General features: G+C 45.2%; 1 protein-coding gene across 1 annotated transcript; it reads right to left on the reverse strand.

Annotated features, from left to right (window-relative positions):
* Positions 1-1,314: 1,314 nt before the first annotated feature.
* LOC147309984 (E3 SUMO-protein ligase ZBED1-like) lies at positions 1,315-4,730 on the reverse strand. Its single transcript, XM_086270428.1, has 3 exons — positions 3,910-4,730; positions 3,495-3,605; positions 1,315-3,148 (listed from the first exon to the last, which is right to left on the reverse strand). Exons 1-3 carry the CDS (start codon positions 4,240-4,242, stop codon positions 1,886-1,888), a joined length of 1,707 nt encoding a protein of 568 aa, XP_086126554.1. The 5' UTR covers positions 4,243-4,730; the 3' UTR covers positions 1,315-1,885.
* Between the last annotated feature and the right edge of the window lie 11,383 nt (positions 4,731-16,113).

The following is a 16,113-nucleotide window of genomic DNA, read 5'->3' on the forward strand; positions in this document are numbered from 1 at the left end:
AGAAGCCAGCGGAAAAAAAAGAGGCAAACACAGCGCGGACCCGCCGACACATCAAAATCTGACTCTGACGCGTCGGGTCCGCGCTCTGTGTTCACGTTTGTATGCAGAATCCGTAAACCTGCTCGCAGTTACTGTTTTAGCTGCATGGTGTTTGACGACATGTTGTGAGGTTTAACCTGAGATGCTGGCGTTTCAGGCATAATAACGTTAATTCACAAATCGACACAGGATTGTAATGAATCAATATCACTTTATTCAATTTAGCATGGATTGTAATCAGAAAGGCGATAATCAAAACCCACCCCTAATCAAGAACTTGCAAAGTAAAAACATGATCTATGTAAGGTAGCCCTTTTGTTAGTTACATTTAAAAAGAGGATTAGTGTTACTGTGCGCTGGCTGAGTCTGTTCCTTTTCTTAGAAATAGTTTCTCCTGCCCTGGAGAAAATCCACTTGCATGGAACAGAAGAGGCTGTGGAGTGCAGGAACCACACTGCAAGCTGGTAGATATGCAGGTATTCCTGGGTCCTGCAGACTATCACCTAAAAACAATAAACAAAATGATTTTCTAAACTGTAGCAATGTAATGTACGTATAGTGTCAAATACATTGTTGTAGTCTTCATCAGCTTTAATTCACATAGAAGTGTTCCTAAAGTCATATGCTGTAATGGCATTTCCATTATGAAAACATGATTTTGGACATGTCAGGTTTTTCACTTCGGCAGATAAAATGAATTGAGCAAAATCAACTCAAAATCCCGCGAATGATTCACCTGCCTGTAAACCACTGAAACACTTGTGTTCGGAATGAAGCTTCGGACGTCACCGATCACGTGACTCTGGCCAAACGACACAGTGCTTCTGCAGTGTGTTGTTTTTTGGGTACACAAGCGGGCCATCATTAGTCTAATGGGTAGATGTAATCAATAAACCGTTCTTATGTAAACATGCATCATGGTGTGGTATTTCTTTGCCTGTCACTTCTTTATGTTGGTAAATAAAATACATGCAAAATACATATAATAACATACAACACAGTATGGCGCATGCCTCTGCTGTGAGGTCCTGCCTCCAGGTACTTAGCAATTAACCACTGGACACCTGGACAAATCTGTTTATAGATCATATGATATTTGCTACATCTCTGATATATTTTGAAACTGGGGAAAGAACTGATTGTGAACTGGGTGGGGGGAATCCTTGCGAACATGTGAAATACAAAAATTCAGATTCAAATTCAAATTCAAATTTTATTTGTCACATACAAATAATCATATAACATGATGCATTTAAGGTTATCCTGTGTGGCTTCTATTCAAGAAAAGAATTTGTTCCACTGTGCGAGGACTGAGTCTGTTCCTTTTCTTGGATATGATTTCCCCTGCCTTAGAGAAGATCCTCTCACATGGAACGGATGATGCTGGGGTGCACATAAACTGCAAAGCAAGTTTATGAAGATGGGGGTATACATTCTTCCTGGTTGCCCAGAAGTGGAGCGGATCCTCTGTCCGGGGAATCAAAGGATCTGCCATGTACCTCTGTACTTCCACTGTGGCATCTGCTGTGGCATTCCTCACCTGCCTCTCCACCATATGGCTGTCCAGCAAATCCCACAGCCCACCACCTGAAAGACTAATGGAATTAAATAGCTGCACATTCTGTAGACTGACATTTCCAGATGTATTTTAAAATGACATCACATGTGAATATTCAACTGTAAGTGTTACTAAAGATATCTAATGAAATTTATATTTCGACAAGCAGATTGTCGTTTTGTTAAGAAACGTCTAATAGTCACATATTTCCAATAACGGAATTGAAACTTTGGGATATTAAAGCATATTCTTACTATTGAGACATTTTTAGAATATGCTGGAACCCTGTCATTGTGTTATGGACTTCAGGTCAACAAAAGCCATACCTGACTGAGTTGCAGAACTGGTTGCTGGCTCTGGCTGTGACGAGGTAGATGGGATAGGAGGGACGGGCATGATCTGGTCTTTTTCATTTTCAATGATGGTGGCACATTCTGCAGTCAGACGTCTCACTGCAGCTTGAGCATTGGTCTGACTGCAAAACCCCACAGCCTTGAATCTTGGATCAAGCAGGGTAGCAATGGTCATGACACTCATTGTTTCCAAGTGAGACGAACATTCACCCAGCATTCTTGTGAGGTTCATGCACAGCTGGCGGGCTTTGTCATCCAGAACTTGAGGTTGTTTTTTAGCAATTGCATGCCGCAGCATGCAGACAAGTGGAATGACTTTGGACCCAGATACTCTCTGCTCTCCAGAAAGTTCAGTAGTGGCTGTGTAAAAAGGAGAAAGCACCTCCAGGCACTCTTTAACTGAGTGGTACTCCTCAGCAGTGACAGGTGTGAGATCTGTTCTCATTGAGACAAGGGCAGCACTAACTGGCTCTCTCTCCTCATACAGACGCTGCAGCATGGTGTATGTGCTGTTCCACCTGGTATCAACCTCCTGAAGGAGCTTTAGATGTGATCTGCCCATCTGCTGCTGCATTTGGCAGAGCTTCTCCTTTGCTGTTGTGCTAGATCGGAAATAGCTTACCAATTTACGTGCCTTACCTCTGATCTCCTCAAGCCCAGGCGTGTTGTCAATTGATTTTCTCACAATGAGGTTCAGAGTATGTGCAATGCACTTTGTGTGGCGCACTTTCAATATTTTAGATGAGGCAATCATGTTTGGTGCTGCATCAGTGACGAGGCATCTGACTTTATTTTGGATGCCCCACTCCTCCATCAAAACCTTTTTCACCTCAGCAATATTTTCTGCTGTATTTGCCTTTGGGAAATGTCCCACTCCTAGCAACACTGTGGACAGTGTATCTTGTTCATTGACAAAATGACATGTCACAGCCAAGTAGGCATCCATATGAATGGATGTCCACATGTCACTGGTGAGACTGACAGCTGTAGCCTTCTCCACTTCTCTCTTTGCTCTCTCCTTTTCCTCCTTGAACTTTTCCGCCACCATTTCCTTTAGAGCCTTTCTGGTGGGGATTGTGTAGGTTGAGTCCAAGACACCAACAAACTGTCTGAAACCAGCATCGTCAACAATGGAAAAGGGCTGCGAGTCCTTCACGATCATGTTCACCAAAGCAGCATCGACCACCTGCTGTCTGGTCTGAGTGGGATTTGTGTGCATGATCCCTTCAATACACAAAAACATTTGAATGTGAGGATGGAAATAGGCTTAACTGTGTTGTATAAGTTGATTAGTCTTTAATGCCAGTATTCACAGGTAGTTCAATGGTTATTATGTGTTGTGGGATAAAGTAAATGGGCCTCCCATCTTACCAATAGCCTGCGGACATTACATAGGAAGCGGAAGAACCACCAACCAGTGCATCCTCTCACCCAGAAAGTGAAGTCAAACGCAATTAGTGACATTTTGTGCTAGTGATGTGAGACATGAATGAATGAATGACTGAATAATGGTTGATGTCCATACCATGAATGCTTGGATTCACTGTCATTGTACTCGTAGATGAGACCGCATTGTGCTTAGCACGGAGATGCCTCAGCATCGATGAGGTGTTGTTGTTGTAGGCCAGCTGCTGGTCACAGACCAAGCACCGAACCTAAGTAGTACATGGAGTGATCCTAGTGTTATTTATGCACACTACCCCCCCCCCCCCCCCCACACACACACACACACACACAGATAGATCTCTCTCTCTCTCTCTCTCTCTCTCTCTCTCTCTCTCTCTCTCTATATATATATATATATATATATATATATATATATATATATATATATATATATGTATATGTGTGTGTGTGTGTGTGTGTGTGTGTGTGTAAAGACAAGGTTTGTGAACTTTTCAGTCAAAATAAACAAATGCAAAACAGAGGCAAACAAGAACACAAAGCTGTCAAACCTACCCGATTGACCGAAATCAACTCAAAATATTCCCACACGCCAGAACGTCCTCTCTTCCTTGCTGGTTCCATATCTGTCAGTGGAATGGTCACCTCTTCGCTCTCTGTCACCATCAACACACTCCACGAATCCCGTGGATGATTCACTTCCTTATATCCGTTTGAATCAGGTACCGAAGCAGTTACGTGCGTAATGAAGCTTCGGACGTCACTGGTCACGTGACTTTTGCCAAACGAAGCAAGTCTCGACACAGTGCTTCTGAACCAGTGTGTTGTTTTTTTCGACACACGCTCCGGAGCGCCAGCTTCAAGCGGGCCATCACTAGTTATCACCATTTACAAAGATATGCTCTATCCCCACTGCTGTTCTGGATAGTCCTGATAGCCCTCAGCCAGATCATTAACAAGACTGGTCATGGATCAGCCACCATCTCTACATGGATGACATCAAGCTGTTTGCCAGGAGTGAATGAGACATTGATTTGTTGATCCCCACCACTAGGAGCAACAATATCAGAAAACATTAAAGTAGTAATAAGGAGAAGTAAGTTAGTCAGAACTGAGAGGATTGTACTACCAGAAGCATTACATTGCAGAAAATGAGGATAGTTATAAGTACCGTGGAATCCCACAGGCTATACCTTTGAAGCGTAAGGCAAGTCCTGAGACGTTAGCTTAATGGGAAGAATAATGGACAGCTACACCCTGCTGGTTATCAGATGCCCTGCTTGGACAATAAGCTGGCCATAGAAGAAAATAGACACCACTGACAATAAGACTAGAAAGCCCCTGAAGGGTTACGTGCAAAATCCAGCACCCTGAGACTATACACCAAGTGGAAAGAAGGAGGCCAGCGACTAGTGAGTGTCAGAACTACTATCCAGGATGAAACGAGAAAGAGCCATGAGTACATCAGAAAGATGGCCACAAATTATCGCATATTTTGTGAATACCTCAGGTAGCATGAACCTGTAAAATAAAAGGAGCAAGGAGAGAAACTATCATAGATGGCACAGAAGCAGTAATTGTGGCAGCACAGGAACGAGCTCTGGGTCTGAGATCAATAGAGGCTGTGGTCTACCACACCAGCAAAAAACCCAAATGCAGGCTGTATAGAGATGCCCTTGAGATAATCCAGCACATAACAGCTGAGTGCAAGATGCTAGCAGGTAGTGCATACATACAGAGTATACAGGAACATCTGTGCAGAGTATGTGCTTGTCCCAAGGTTAAGATGGTGGGTGAGAATGAATAAGATCCTGTGAGACTTTCAGATACAGAAAAGCAATCTGGTGATGGCAATCAACCGCACATAGATGGACAAGCAGAGAAAGAAGCCTGTAGTGATAGATGTAGCTATACCGAGTGATAGCAACATCAAGACGAAGGAGAATGAGAAGCTTGAGAAACAGCAAAGGCTGAGACATGAGCTAAAGATGATGTGAAAAGTGAAGGCACCAGAGGTCCTTATAACTGGAACACTCAGGGCAGTAAACCCCAAACTTGGATGGAGAGTATTAATATATCCTATAAACAAAAGTGAGAAGATCCCATTGCGACCACTGTTGTACCAGTTCTGACTTCTCTAATTCATAATTTAAACTGATCTGTGCACAATTGCTGTCCTTAATGAAAACATTGTTCTCTCCATTGTGAGCTGACCATCAGATCCATTAAGAACAAAAAGTCTCTAACCTTGTGTTTGAAGGTTCAAGTTCAGTACTCAAATGTGGATTAGGATCTTTGGGCTGCTCACTCTCCATAGACATCCTGGAGACTCTGCTCTCTGTCTCTGTTGCTCACCTCTGGAAACAGGAACATTGAATAAATCCCACATTGTTCTTGTATATGTTCCTGTTGCTTGGACATTGAGATGACTCTATCATGGTTGGGTTCATGAGGCTGAGGCTCTGAACATGATCAAGTGTGGCATTTAAATCCTAAGTCCTGATTATGGCTATGCAGGAACTTGTGTTTTGAAGATGGGCAGTCAAAATGAAGTGCTGGCAGAGCAGAAGGCACAGTTCTCTTGTCCGATCTTTCTGCACACACACACGCTGCTGTGTTTGAAAAAACAGCTGTTTTATTTTACTATTCAACAAGTGATATTCTTCACTGTGCAAATACTACATTTAAACTCTGAACCTGTAAAGTGCTTAGACAATACTAAAATCTCTATCACACCAATTCTGATGTTATCATGCCTATTGAAGAATTTAAGCATAAAGTCATTTGAATAGAAACAGTGTCATGAAAAATTATTTGCCCCTTCCTGGGTGGGGAGGGGTATATTTGTGACACTTAATTATTTCAGCTACAACAAATTTTATAATTATATAAATGTAACCAGAATAAACATAAATTGCAGGTTTTAAATTATGATTTTCTTTATTTCAGCATCATTGGAAAGTTTTAAGGATGAATGGCCCCTTTAAGATCATGCCAAAGCATCTCACTCGGTGACATTAAATTTGTAGCCCTTTAGAGGTGGCATGAACTGATGGCTGAACACTGCACTTCAGAATTTTAAAAAAATGGTAGAATGATAAATTTTGCTCCCAGTTACAGCAAGTTGTGCAGTTCCTGAAGCAGCAAAGCCTCCCCAGACCGTCAGACTACCACAACCATGTGTGAATCTTTTAATAACTGTTAACAGTTTTAGTGACGCTGATCTAACAAAAACAGCAGCATGCTTTCTTCCTTGTACATGACTCACCTTCATGTAACTTTTCATTGCAAGCAGGACCTTACACTGCTGAAGAGTGGATGGTTTTTGTAACAGTCATTCTTCTTAGACAATCTTCCTGTTCTGTTGACTATGGCATGTAGTCAGAACTTACTGAGCAGTTTCCTATTGAGCAGCTCTTCTTTCCTCCCTCACATCACATGACTACATTGTTGTGTGCAAGTCATAATTGAGCTTCTTAAAGCGATATGATCACCTCTCTCTTTTTTTTTTTTTTTTTTTTTTAAATAGCACACATATGAACACAAGTAGTAAAGGTTTTATTATTAACTTGGTAAACTCAGCTTGCTTCTCATTGTTACACCCCACTTAGAAATGAAGTAGTACTGGGTTGGGGGCAACACAAAGTGTAATGAAAACTATTTACGACCACAAAGTCGATGTGATTAAAACATGGTTTATTTCACAGAACTAATTAGGCCCAAAAATAAACACAGGGAAGCTCTACGCGTCAGGGTCTTCAAGGCCAAAACAACAAACAAAACACCTCCTTTCTAACTAAAAGACAAACCAAGATCTCTCTATCAGAAAACAAAATACAATGGCTGTGCTCCTTGTCTAGCCACAAAACAGGAGAAACAGTCAAAACAAAAATGGCAAAGAACCCCTATCTGCTGTGGTTCACAATTATCTCAGTAAAGGCATACCATTACTCACTGAAAGAAAAACCAAAGTTACGCCAAGTTTCATAAATTCCCACACGCAGCTACAGCCCGCTGCCTAAACTACTGCAGCTAACAGCTCAGGCAAAAAGGGGAGGGAGAAGAAGAAGGGGTGTGGCGGTTAGAGACGCAGTCTTTATGCCATGGCTGATGAGCTGCAACACATGTCAGCTGCGGCTCATGAGGCAGAGCTGGAATACAGCAGAGGGAGAAATGAGAAAAAGCTCTCTCACATAGGTAGAGCCACCAGAGGTCAGTGACCACAACACCCCCACATAAAATTTTACATAAAGTAAAACAGACATTCTTTTAACACATACCACCATGTTCATCAGGGAGGTTAACGCTACACCCTGAAAGTGCATCAACTATTACATTGTCCACACCTCTCTTATGTCTGAAGTCTAGATTGTATTCTTGAGCAAGCAAAGCCCAACTCATCAATCTCTGGCTGTGGTTGTACATGTGCTTCAGGAATATCAAAGGGTTATGCTCGGTATATCAGGAGTTGTGGTTGACCCTATGTAAAAGTCAAAATGCTGCAAAGTAAGCAACATGGCTAGTGTTTAATTCTCAATGGTGGAGTAGTTAAGTTGGTGAGGTTTGAACTCAGCTGAGAAGTAGGAAACTAGGTGACTGATGCCATCAACTCCATCCTGTAGCAGTACTGCCCCAGTGCCAGTAGTGCTTGCGTCCACTTCCAGCCTGAAGGCCCTGCTGAAGTCAGGAGCAGCCAGTACAGGGGTGCTGGAGAGGAGAGAGGAGAGACTTGGCACAGTCAAATGCATGTTGATATTCGGCAATCCAGATGAGTTAGAGGACAAACCTGCGTTTCTATCTGTTGTGCCATCTTTTGCTTGTTTGTTTCCTCTCCCTATGTATGAAGGGTGAAGTTAACAGTGGTCCCAGTGGTAATCGGAGCACTTGGTAGAGTGACCCCCAAGCATACATGCCAACCCTCCCGATTTTTCGGGGAGAATCCCGAATTTCAGTCCCAATCCCGAAAATCCGTCCCAATTAGACCGCGAAGGCAAGGTCCTCAGGTGGACGAAGCCTCTGAATTTGTACACCCCCGCTGGTTCTGGCTGGACAATAATAACGGTGACATTTAACTCATTTTTTTCAAATAAATAAACATTGTAAACAAAAGTTTTTTGTATATATATGTATATGTATACCCCCCACCCCCCAACAGCCCTTTTGAATATCTCCCTAATTCTGAGGTCTCAAGCTAGGCGACTGGCCATGAACATCCGAGGGGCATTGACAATATTACACATTATACTCCAGACAGACAACAAAGAAAAATGTTGATGCTGAATATGACATGAAAACATGTTACCATAAAAGATCACATTGTTAAAACATGACAAATTGACATCCAAAAAAAATAAATAACAAAACAATGCACTCCGAATTGTGCCATGCAATTTGATTGATGTACATTGACTGAAAATTCATCACAAAATTAAAAATGGTGATGGTGTTACACTGTAAAAAGTTAATGGATAAATCAGTGAAGATGCTGGGACATGATGACACTCCATGAGCGTCTGGCAGCACAGATAAATGAGCTCACTAATGGGTGAGATGAACCCAGAACTGCTAAATGAAGGCCAGATAGTCTTGATCTCCAAGCATCAAGAATCCGAAGGGACTGGTCCCATCCAGCCCCCGACTAATAACCTGCATCAGCTCATTAAGGAAAGCTCCCTCAATATATAAGTGGAGCCCACAAACACCACAGAAGAAAAACACAAGCTCCTGGTTTCACTCCACGTTGTGCACCCTAAGACTATATGCTAATCGGAGGTCATGGGCTAGTAAGTGTCAGAATCACAATGCAGGATGAAACATAATTATTGATGAAATCAATAATTATAAGAGGTCATTGCAGACATATCCTACATATAAAGATAACAAGATCAAAATTCCAACCACTGTTTTCTCTGTTGGGACTATAATTCACAATTTAACCTGACAGGTTCTAAATGATTCCTAAATTCTTTCCTGCCGTGAAATATTGGTGCACTAATAAGTTTGTTTTTTATGAAAACATATTTTTCCTATTGCTAGCTGAGCATCAGATTGATTAAGGACAAACAGTCTTTCACATTGGGTTTGAGGGTTCAGGTTCAATATTAAAACCTGGATTTTAACTCTACATAGACATCCTGGAGACTCTGCTCTGTGGTTGTGCTGCTGATGTCTGGAAACACAAACACAGAATAAATCCCCATTGTTCTTGTGTATATTCCTGTTGTTGGGCACTGAGATGATGCTCTGTCAGTGTCATGTTTATGAGGCTGAGGCCCTGAACATCATCACATTTGATATTTGAATTCTAAATCATGTTCACGGTTGTGTATGAGCTTCAAGACAAATGGGCGGAGTCAAGTGCTGACACAACAGTAGACACAGCTCCTCCTTCCCTTGAGTGATCTGTCTCCTGAAATATCAGGTCAGATATATAATTACTGAAAAAGAAATACAGGAATATTTTTTACTCCGAGTACAGCTTCAAGTAAGTTAAACTTCTGGGATATTGATGTGGTCAGTTAGATAGCAGAGGAGCTTGTTAATCAGTTTCAGCTACTTTGGTGTTTATGAAATTAACAAGTGCATTAGAGGAGCAACAATGAGTCAATCCCCAAAACAGGTGGAGGCAACATGACATTTTTCCCTCCTCATCTTTTCTGACTGTTTTTCCAATAGTTTGACATTTGGGCTGGGTTATTTATATAGCACCAAATCACAACAACACTGGCCTCAAGCTGCTTTATATTGTGAGGTAAAGACCCAGTTGGCCCATTACTGGTAACATGAGGTTATATCTGGACCATACAGAAGTTGCACAGGTAGTCCACCTCTGCCAAGATACCACATCAATACATGGCACTGTTTAAGGTTTACTGTGTCTCCTGGCACAGCCTCAAGAGCATGGAAGAGAGTCCAGAAGATAGGAAGTTACACTGGAAGAGCTGGACGGGCCGTAGAAGGTCCTTAACCCATCAGCATGATTGGTATAACAGGATTAGCATTGTAGTAACAGGGCCCTGCAAAATCACCTCCAACAGGCCGCTTATGTCACTGTCTCTCACCAGAAAATCAGGAAAGGATGTCAGGTCAGGAGGGTGACCTGAGGGCCTGATGTCCTCTAGTGGCCCCTGTGCTCACTGCCCAGCACCATGGAGATCGATTGGCATTTTTGACAGAAGACCAGAATAGAGCACCAGGTCTACCACTTGCGCCCTGTGCTTTTCAGAGGTGAGAGAATGTTCACCATGAGCACATGTAACTGACTGGTCTGGAGAAGCTTTGGAGAATGTTATGCTGCTTGTTACATCGTTCATGACCAGTTTGGTCTTGGGTCAGTCTGGAGAGGCATATCCACTCAGGGACAAGCAGACCCCTCCAGGCTAGGCACTGGCACCAACACTACCATTAGGTGATGAAACCCTTGGACCCATTGTGATGCCGAATGGTTGTCTTTCTTTGAAACCATGTGTTCTTTTTGGACAATAAGGTTTTCTATTTGACATTATTGTTGATTCGTGAGTTTTGACGTTAACTAAGGCAGGTGAGGACTGCAGTTTTTTAGATGTGTTACTGCAAATGAAACGGTTCAGAGAAGCATATCTAACAGATGGTATTTTTCATCCTAGTGCATGACTCAGTTTCATCTCACTTTACAGCAGAAACAGGAACTTACTTTGTGTGTGAGGGTCCACCTCACTGCTGAAGACTGGAGGACTTTTTTAGTACCAGTCCCTCTTCTTAGATAGTCAGCTGGATTGCCTAGATTACACACAGAGTTATGGCGCCAGTTACACAGTGGTCAGTCGACACACCACATAAACGCACAGTAACACTCCCCCGAGCAATTTCCCAGATATCACATGGCAGCTTTCCTGTCTGCAAGCAATGGATCAGCTTCTTAAAGAGATAGGAGTGCCTGCCTCTCTTTGTTTAAATAACAAACATAATAAGCCAAATAATCCTAAGCAGGATATTAACTGAAATAGGGATATATGAAACAATGAACTAAGAAACAAAGCAAGAACAAAATAGAACATCAAATAAGAAATAAGAAATCAGAAGGCATCCTCAGTCCAAAACCCAAAACCCAGGACCATGATGTTTTTACTGCACTACAAACTTCTTATAGTACATTTAAAAAGAACACAGAAAACAAAATGAATTTCAAATATAATACTATTCCCTTAAAAGTAAATATTGCCTAGTGAGTTGAGCTGCCTTGCTGTGGGACAGAGTGTTTGTCAGGTGAGTGGAAACCCTGCATCAAAGCCTCCTCGTCAAAGTCTGGCTGTGTTGGAAAATTTGATCAAATTCAGATTAAAGTAAAGAGATTTCAGTTGAGTTCGTTTTTTCCAAGTTTAACATTTGTTACTCTCTTTCTCTCCTCTGTCTGTGGGGTCGACATGTCTCTAGCAACCTTCTCGTGGCTCATCTACATTTCTTTCCTTTATACCTGGAAGCAGATGGAGACTCATTCACCTGTATGCAATGTGATAATTACCTTAGCTACTATTTAGGCAGTGGCTGAAGCAAAAACTCAGGTGTGGGAGGAGTTCGGAGAGGCCATGGAAAAAGACTTTTGGACTGCCTCGAAGAGATTCTGGCAAACCGTCAGGCGTCTCAGGAGGGGAAAGCGGTGCTCTACCTGCACTGTGTATAGTGCTGGCGGAGCGCTGCTGACGTCGACTGAGAAAATTGGTTGACACGCCTCTGCAATGTTGCGTGGAGATCAGGGGCAGTACCTGTGGACTGGAAGACCGGGGTGGTGGTCCCCATCTTTAAGAAGGGGGACCGGAGGGTGTGTTCCAACTACAGGGGGATCACACTCCTCAGCCTCCCTGGGAAAGTCTATGCCAGGGTGCTGGAAAGGAGAGTTCGTCCGCTAGTCGAACCTCGGATACAGGAGGAACGATGCGGTTTTCGTCCTGGTCATGGAACACTGGACCAGCTCTTTATACTTGAGGGTGCATGGGAGTTTGCCCAACCAGTCTACATGTGTTTTGTGGACTTGGAGAAGGCATTCGACCGTGTCCCTCGGGGTGTCCTGTGGGAGGTGTTGCGGGAGTATGGGGTGTCTGGCCCATTGCTACGGGCCATTCGATCCCTATACAACCATTGCAAGTAAGTCGGGCTCGTTCCCGGTGGGTGATGGGCTCCGCCAGGGCTGCCCTTTGTCTCCGGTTCTGTTCATAATTTTTATGGACAGGATTTCTAGGCGCAGCCAAGGAGGGCTTTCGCTTTGGTGGCCTCAGAATCTCATCTCTGATTTTTGCGGATGATGTGGTTCTGTTGGCTTCATCGGGTGAGGGCCTCCAGCTCGCACTGGAACGGTTCGCAGCCGAGTGTGAAGTAGTGGGAATGAGGATCAGCACCTCCAAATCTGAGGCCATGGTTCTCAGCCGGAAAAGGGTGGAGTGCCCACTCCGGGTCGGGGATGAGTTCCTGCCCCAAGTGGAGGAGTTCAAGTATCTCGGGGTCTTGTTCGCGAGTGATGGGAGAAGGGAGCCGGAGATCGACAGACGGATTGGGGCTGCAGCTGCAGTAATGCAGACGCTGCACCGGTCCATCGTGGTGAAGAGGGAGCTGAGTGTAAAAGCGAAGCTCTCAATTTACCGGTTGATCTACGTCCCTACCCTCACCTATGGCCACGAGCTGTGGGTAGTGACCGAAAGAACGAGATCGCGGATACAAGCGGCAGAAATGAGCTTCCTCCGAAAGGTGGCTGGCCTCTCCCTTAGAGATAGGGTGAGAAGTTCGGCCATCCGGGAGGGGCTCAGAGTAGAGCAGCTGCTGCTCCACATCGAAAGGAGCCAGTTGAGGTGGTTCGGGCATCTGAGAAGGATGCCCCCTGGGCGCCTCCTGGGTGAGGTGTTCCAGGCATGTCCCACCGGGAGGAGGCCCCGGGGCAGACCCAGGACACGCTGGAGAGATTATATCTCTCGGCTGGCCTGGGAATGCCTTGGTGTTCCCCCGGATAAGCTGGAGGAGGTGGCTGGGGAGAAGGAGGTCTAGGCCTCTTTGCTTAGGCTGCTGCCCCCGTGACCCGGCCTCGGATAAAGCGGATGAAGATGGATGGATGGATGGATGGATGGATGGACTATTTAGGCTGAAGGTTGGCCTTAGTTGCTGCCAGATCATTGTACCTCCTGTGGTGGAGGAGTTTAGCACTCATGTGCTGCTTTTTTGCTTTGAACTGACTTGATGCTCTTTTGTGCAGATGGTCCATTATTTTCAGTAACCCAGGAAGAAAATAGGAAACCTGTTTGCTGGGGTGCTCTCTCCTGGACAAACTGACATGCAATAATCAAGGTGTAGAAAAGGGTCAAGGCTGAAAAACTCAGGTGAAGTCATGGATCAGTCAGACAGCCATAACAGCCATCTGGATGCTGTAAACTTCTCTACAGAGAACTAAAGCAGCCAGAGTGAAAGACAAATGATTCCAAAGTCCTCATGTTGATTTTCTATGTATTTGTGCAGATCCTTTTGTCCACTCCATCATCAGCACAGGCAAGATAAAACTAGATTTTTTTACTTTCTGTGGTCATCATTTACAAAACGATAACTGACAGCAGACGAAGCAGGAATTCTAATTTTACATGTATTATTAGAAAACCACATTTCTGGACATAAAACAATAAAAAAAAGTAAACAGATGAATCAATAAAAGAGATGAATCAATATCACTTCCTATTGCAAAATGGGAAGCGGATTTATCAGTTAACTTAGCCCTAAACTTCTGGTCTCAGATTTGCTTAAAAACCTTTCATCTAATTAGAAATCCCAGTCTTCAATTAATTCAATACAAAATATTACATAGAGTGCACTATACAGGTCATCGGATGTTCAAGATGGGCTTTACGTCTACCAACAACTGCTCACACTGCCAAACCAATTCACCGGACAATTATATCCACGCTCTTTGGTTCTGTCCACCAGTTCAGAAGTTTTGGCGCGAGATATGTGAAGACTTATCAAAGTGTCTGAAATGTAACATTCCAACTTCCCCCTTAGTGTGTTTGTTGGGCAGCTTAGATAATGTCACTTCAGAAAAGAATATCGCCCATATGGTTTTCACTGCCCTATGCATAGCCAAGAAAACAGTCCTCATGAACTGGAAAAATAAAAATAATCTTAATTCTAACCAATATAGAAATTATCTATTAGATTACATTAGTCTTGATACAGCCTCTGCCACCACATCAGATCAATTGCTCTGGGCTCCTTTGATCAGCTCCATCACCTAGTGGGGGTGGGGGGTCATAGTTTGGTCCCGCCTTCACTGTTGTGATTGGTGTGGGGGTAGGGACAGGCTTAGGGCGTCGGGGGGTTCCCCGGAGGCATTTTTCTTGGGGGTCTCAACCCGGGGTAGCGGTCATGTCTGGTTAGGGGCTCTGTTGGCTCTCAGGTGACTGTTTCCTCGCGGCTGCGTGCAGCGGGACCAGGGGAGGGTCTGTGCTGACGGACGTGGGTTACTGACCTGGTAGCCTGGCTGCCCCTGGGTGGGTCCGGGATGGGCGTGAGGTTCTGGGGGCGCTCCGTCTCTGGGCTGGGGCCCAGGCCGGGCCTCGGGGCCTTGGGTCCTGGTTGGTGTGTTGCCGGGGTTGTGGGCGGGTGGGTGCATGGGGGCCCAGCCCTGGAGCGGGGTGCCGCCGGTGCATCGAGCCACCTGGGGGGCTCTTCAACTGGTGGGGAAGATTGTCACATCTTGCAGGAGCTTTCCTCTCCTCAGGGGCTCTCTCTACAGGAGGGGGAGATACAAGAGAGGTGGAGGAAGATCTCAGCCTGGGTGTTTATTGTCTTATGTAGTCTGGAAGAAGAGTGGATGGTGGGGTGGGTGCAGTTTTCTCTGTGGTGGGGTTGGGTGGACTGTCCTGGGCTCTGTGGGGCCGGGAGGCGCTGCCTTTCTGGGCCCCGGTCTGGATGGGCCTGGGCCCCCTTTCCCTGGTAGGTCGCGGAGTATGGGGGTGCCTACTGGGGTCAGCGGGGGAGCTGGCCCTAGGGAGGGGTCACTTGCCCCTCCCTTCCTTCCCTCCCCATCTCCAGCTGCCTCCCTCTTCCCGCTCCACCACAACCACCCACACATGCAGGACCTTGGAGTAGGGGTATGTCACCAGGGTGCAGAGGAGGCCACCCCCCCCCCCCCCCCCCCCGTCCCCCGTCCCCTTCTGGCTGCCTCTGCCTCAATTTTATCCCACAACTTAGACATTCACATTACTCACACTCTCATTACACATACATATAGGATCTTGGGGGTGGGCACGATACACGGAATCCAAAGTACCATCAGGGTGTACACCCCACCCCTGGCATCGTTGCCCACCTCTCAATGTTAAATACACGTAGACATTGAGGGCCAGCAGGAGGGACCATGCGCTTACCTGCTGCTCTCTGGCAGGTAGCTCCATGCCCTCCTGGGTTTTAAATGCACCTTAGAACACACATGCATCAACACTACAATGAGCGGGTGGAGGGAGGTTTGGAGTCTTCTCTCACCCCCATTCTCTGCGACCTGCTGGAGCGGGGGGGCTAGGAGGAGGAGTTGGCCGTCCGACTGCGGTCTGGAGTGTGGGGCCTCCCTGCTGCTGCGGAGTCGGGGCGGTCTGCCTCCCCCCACCGCAGGGAAAAGGGTAACACCACCTGGGTCTGGGTGCAGTTCCCCCCCTCCAGGGGCAAGGGTACCTAGACCCGGGGCTTAGAGTACGCTTGGGGAGTGTGATCGTGTGTACAGCGTCTCTTTATGTCTGTCTCCACGTTGGTTGA

This window comes from Aulonocara sp. 'chitande type north' Nkhata Bay, linkage group LG17 (genome assembly GCF_057382095.1).
Source record: "Aulonocara sp. 'chitande type north' Nkhata Bay isolate Kocher_YH1m ecotype deep benthic linkage group LG17, A_spYH_male_GT1.1, whole genome shotgun sequence".
In the NCBI taxonomy this organism is placed as follows: domain Eukaryota; kingdom Metazoa; phylum Chordata; class Actinopteri; order Cichliformes; family Cichlidae; genus Aulonocara; species Aulonocara sp. 'chitande type north' Nkhata Bay.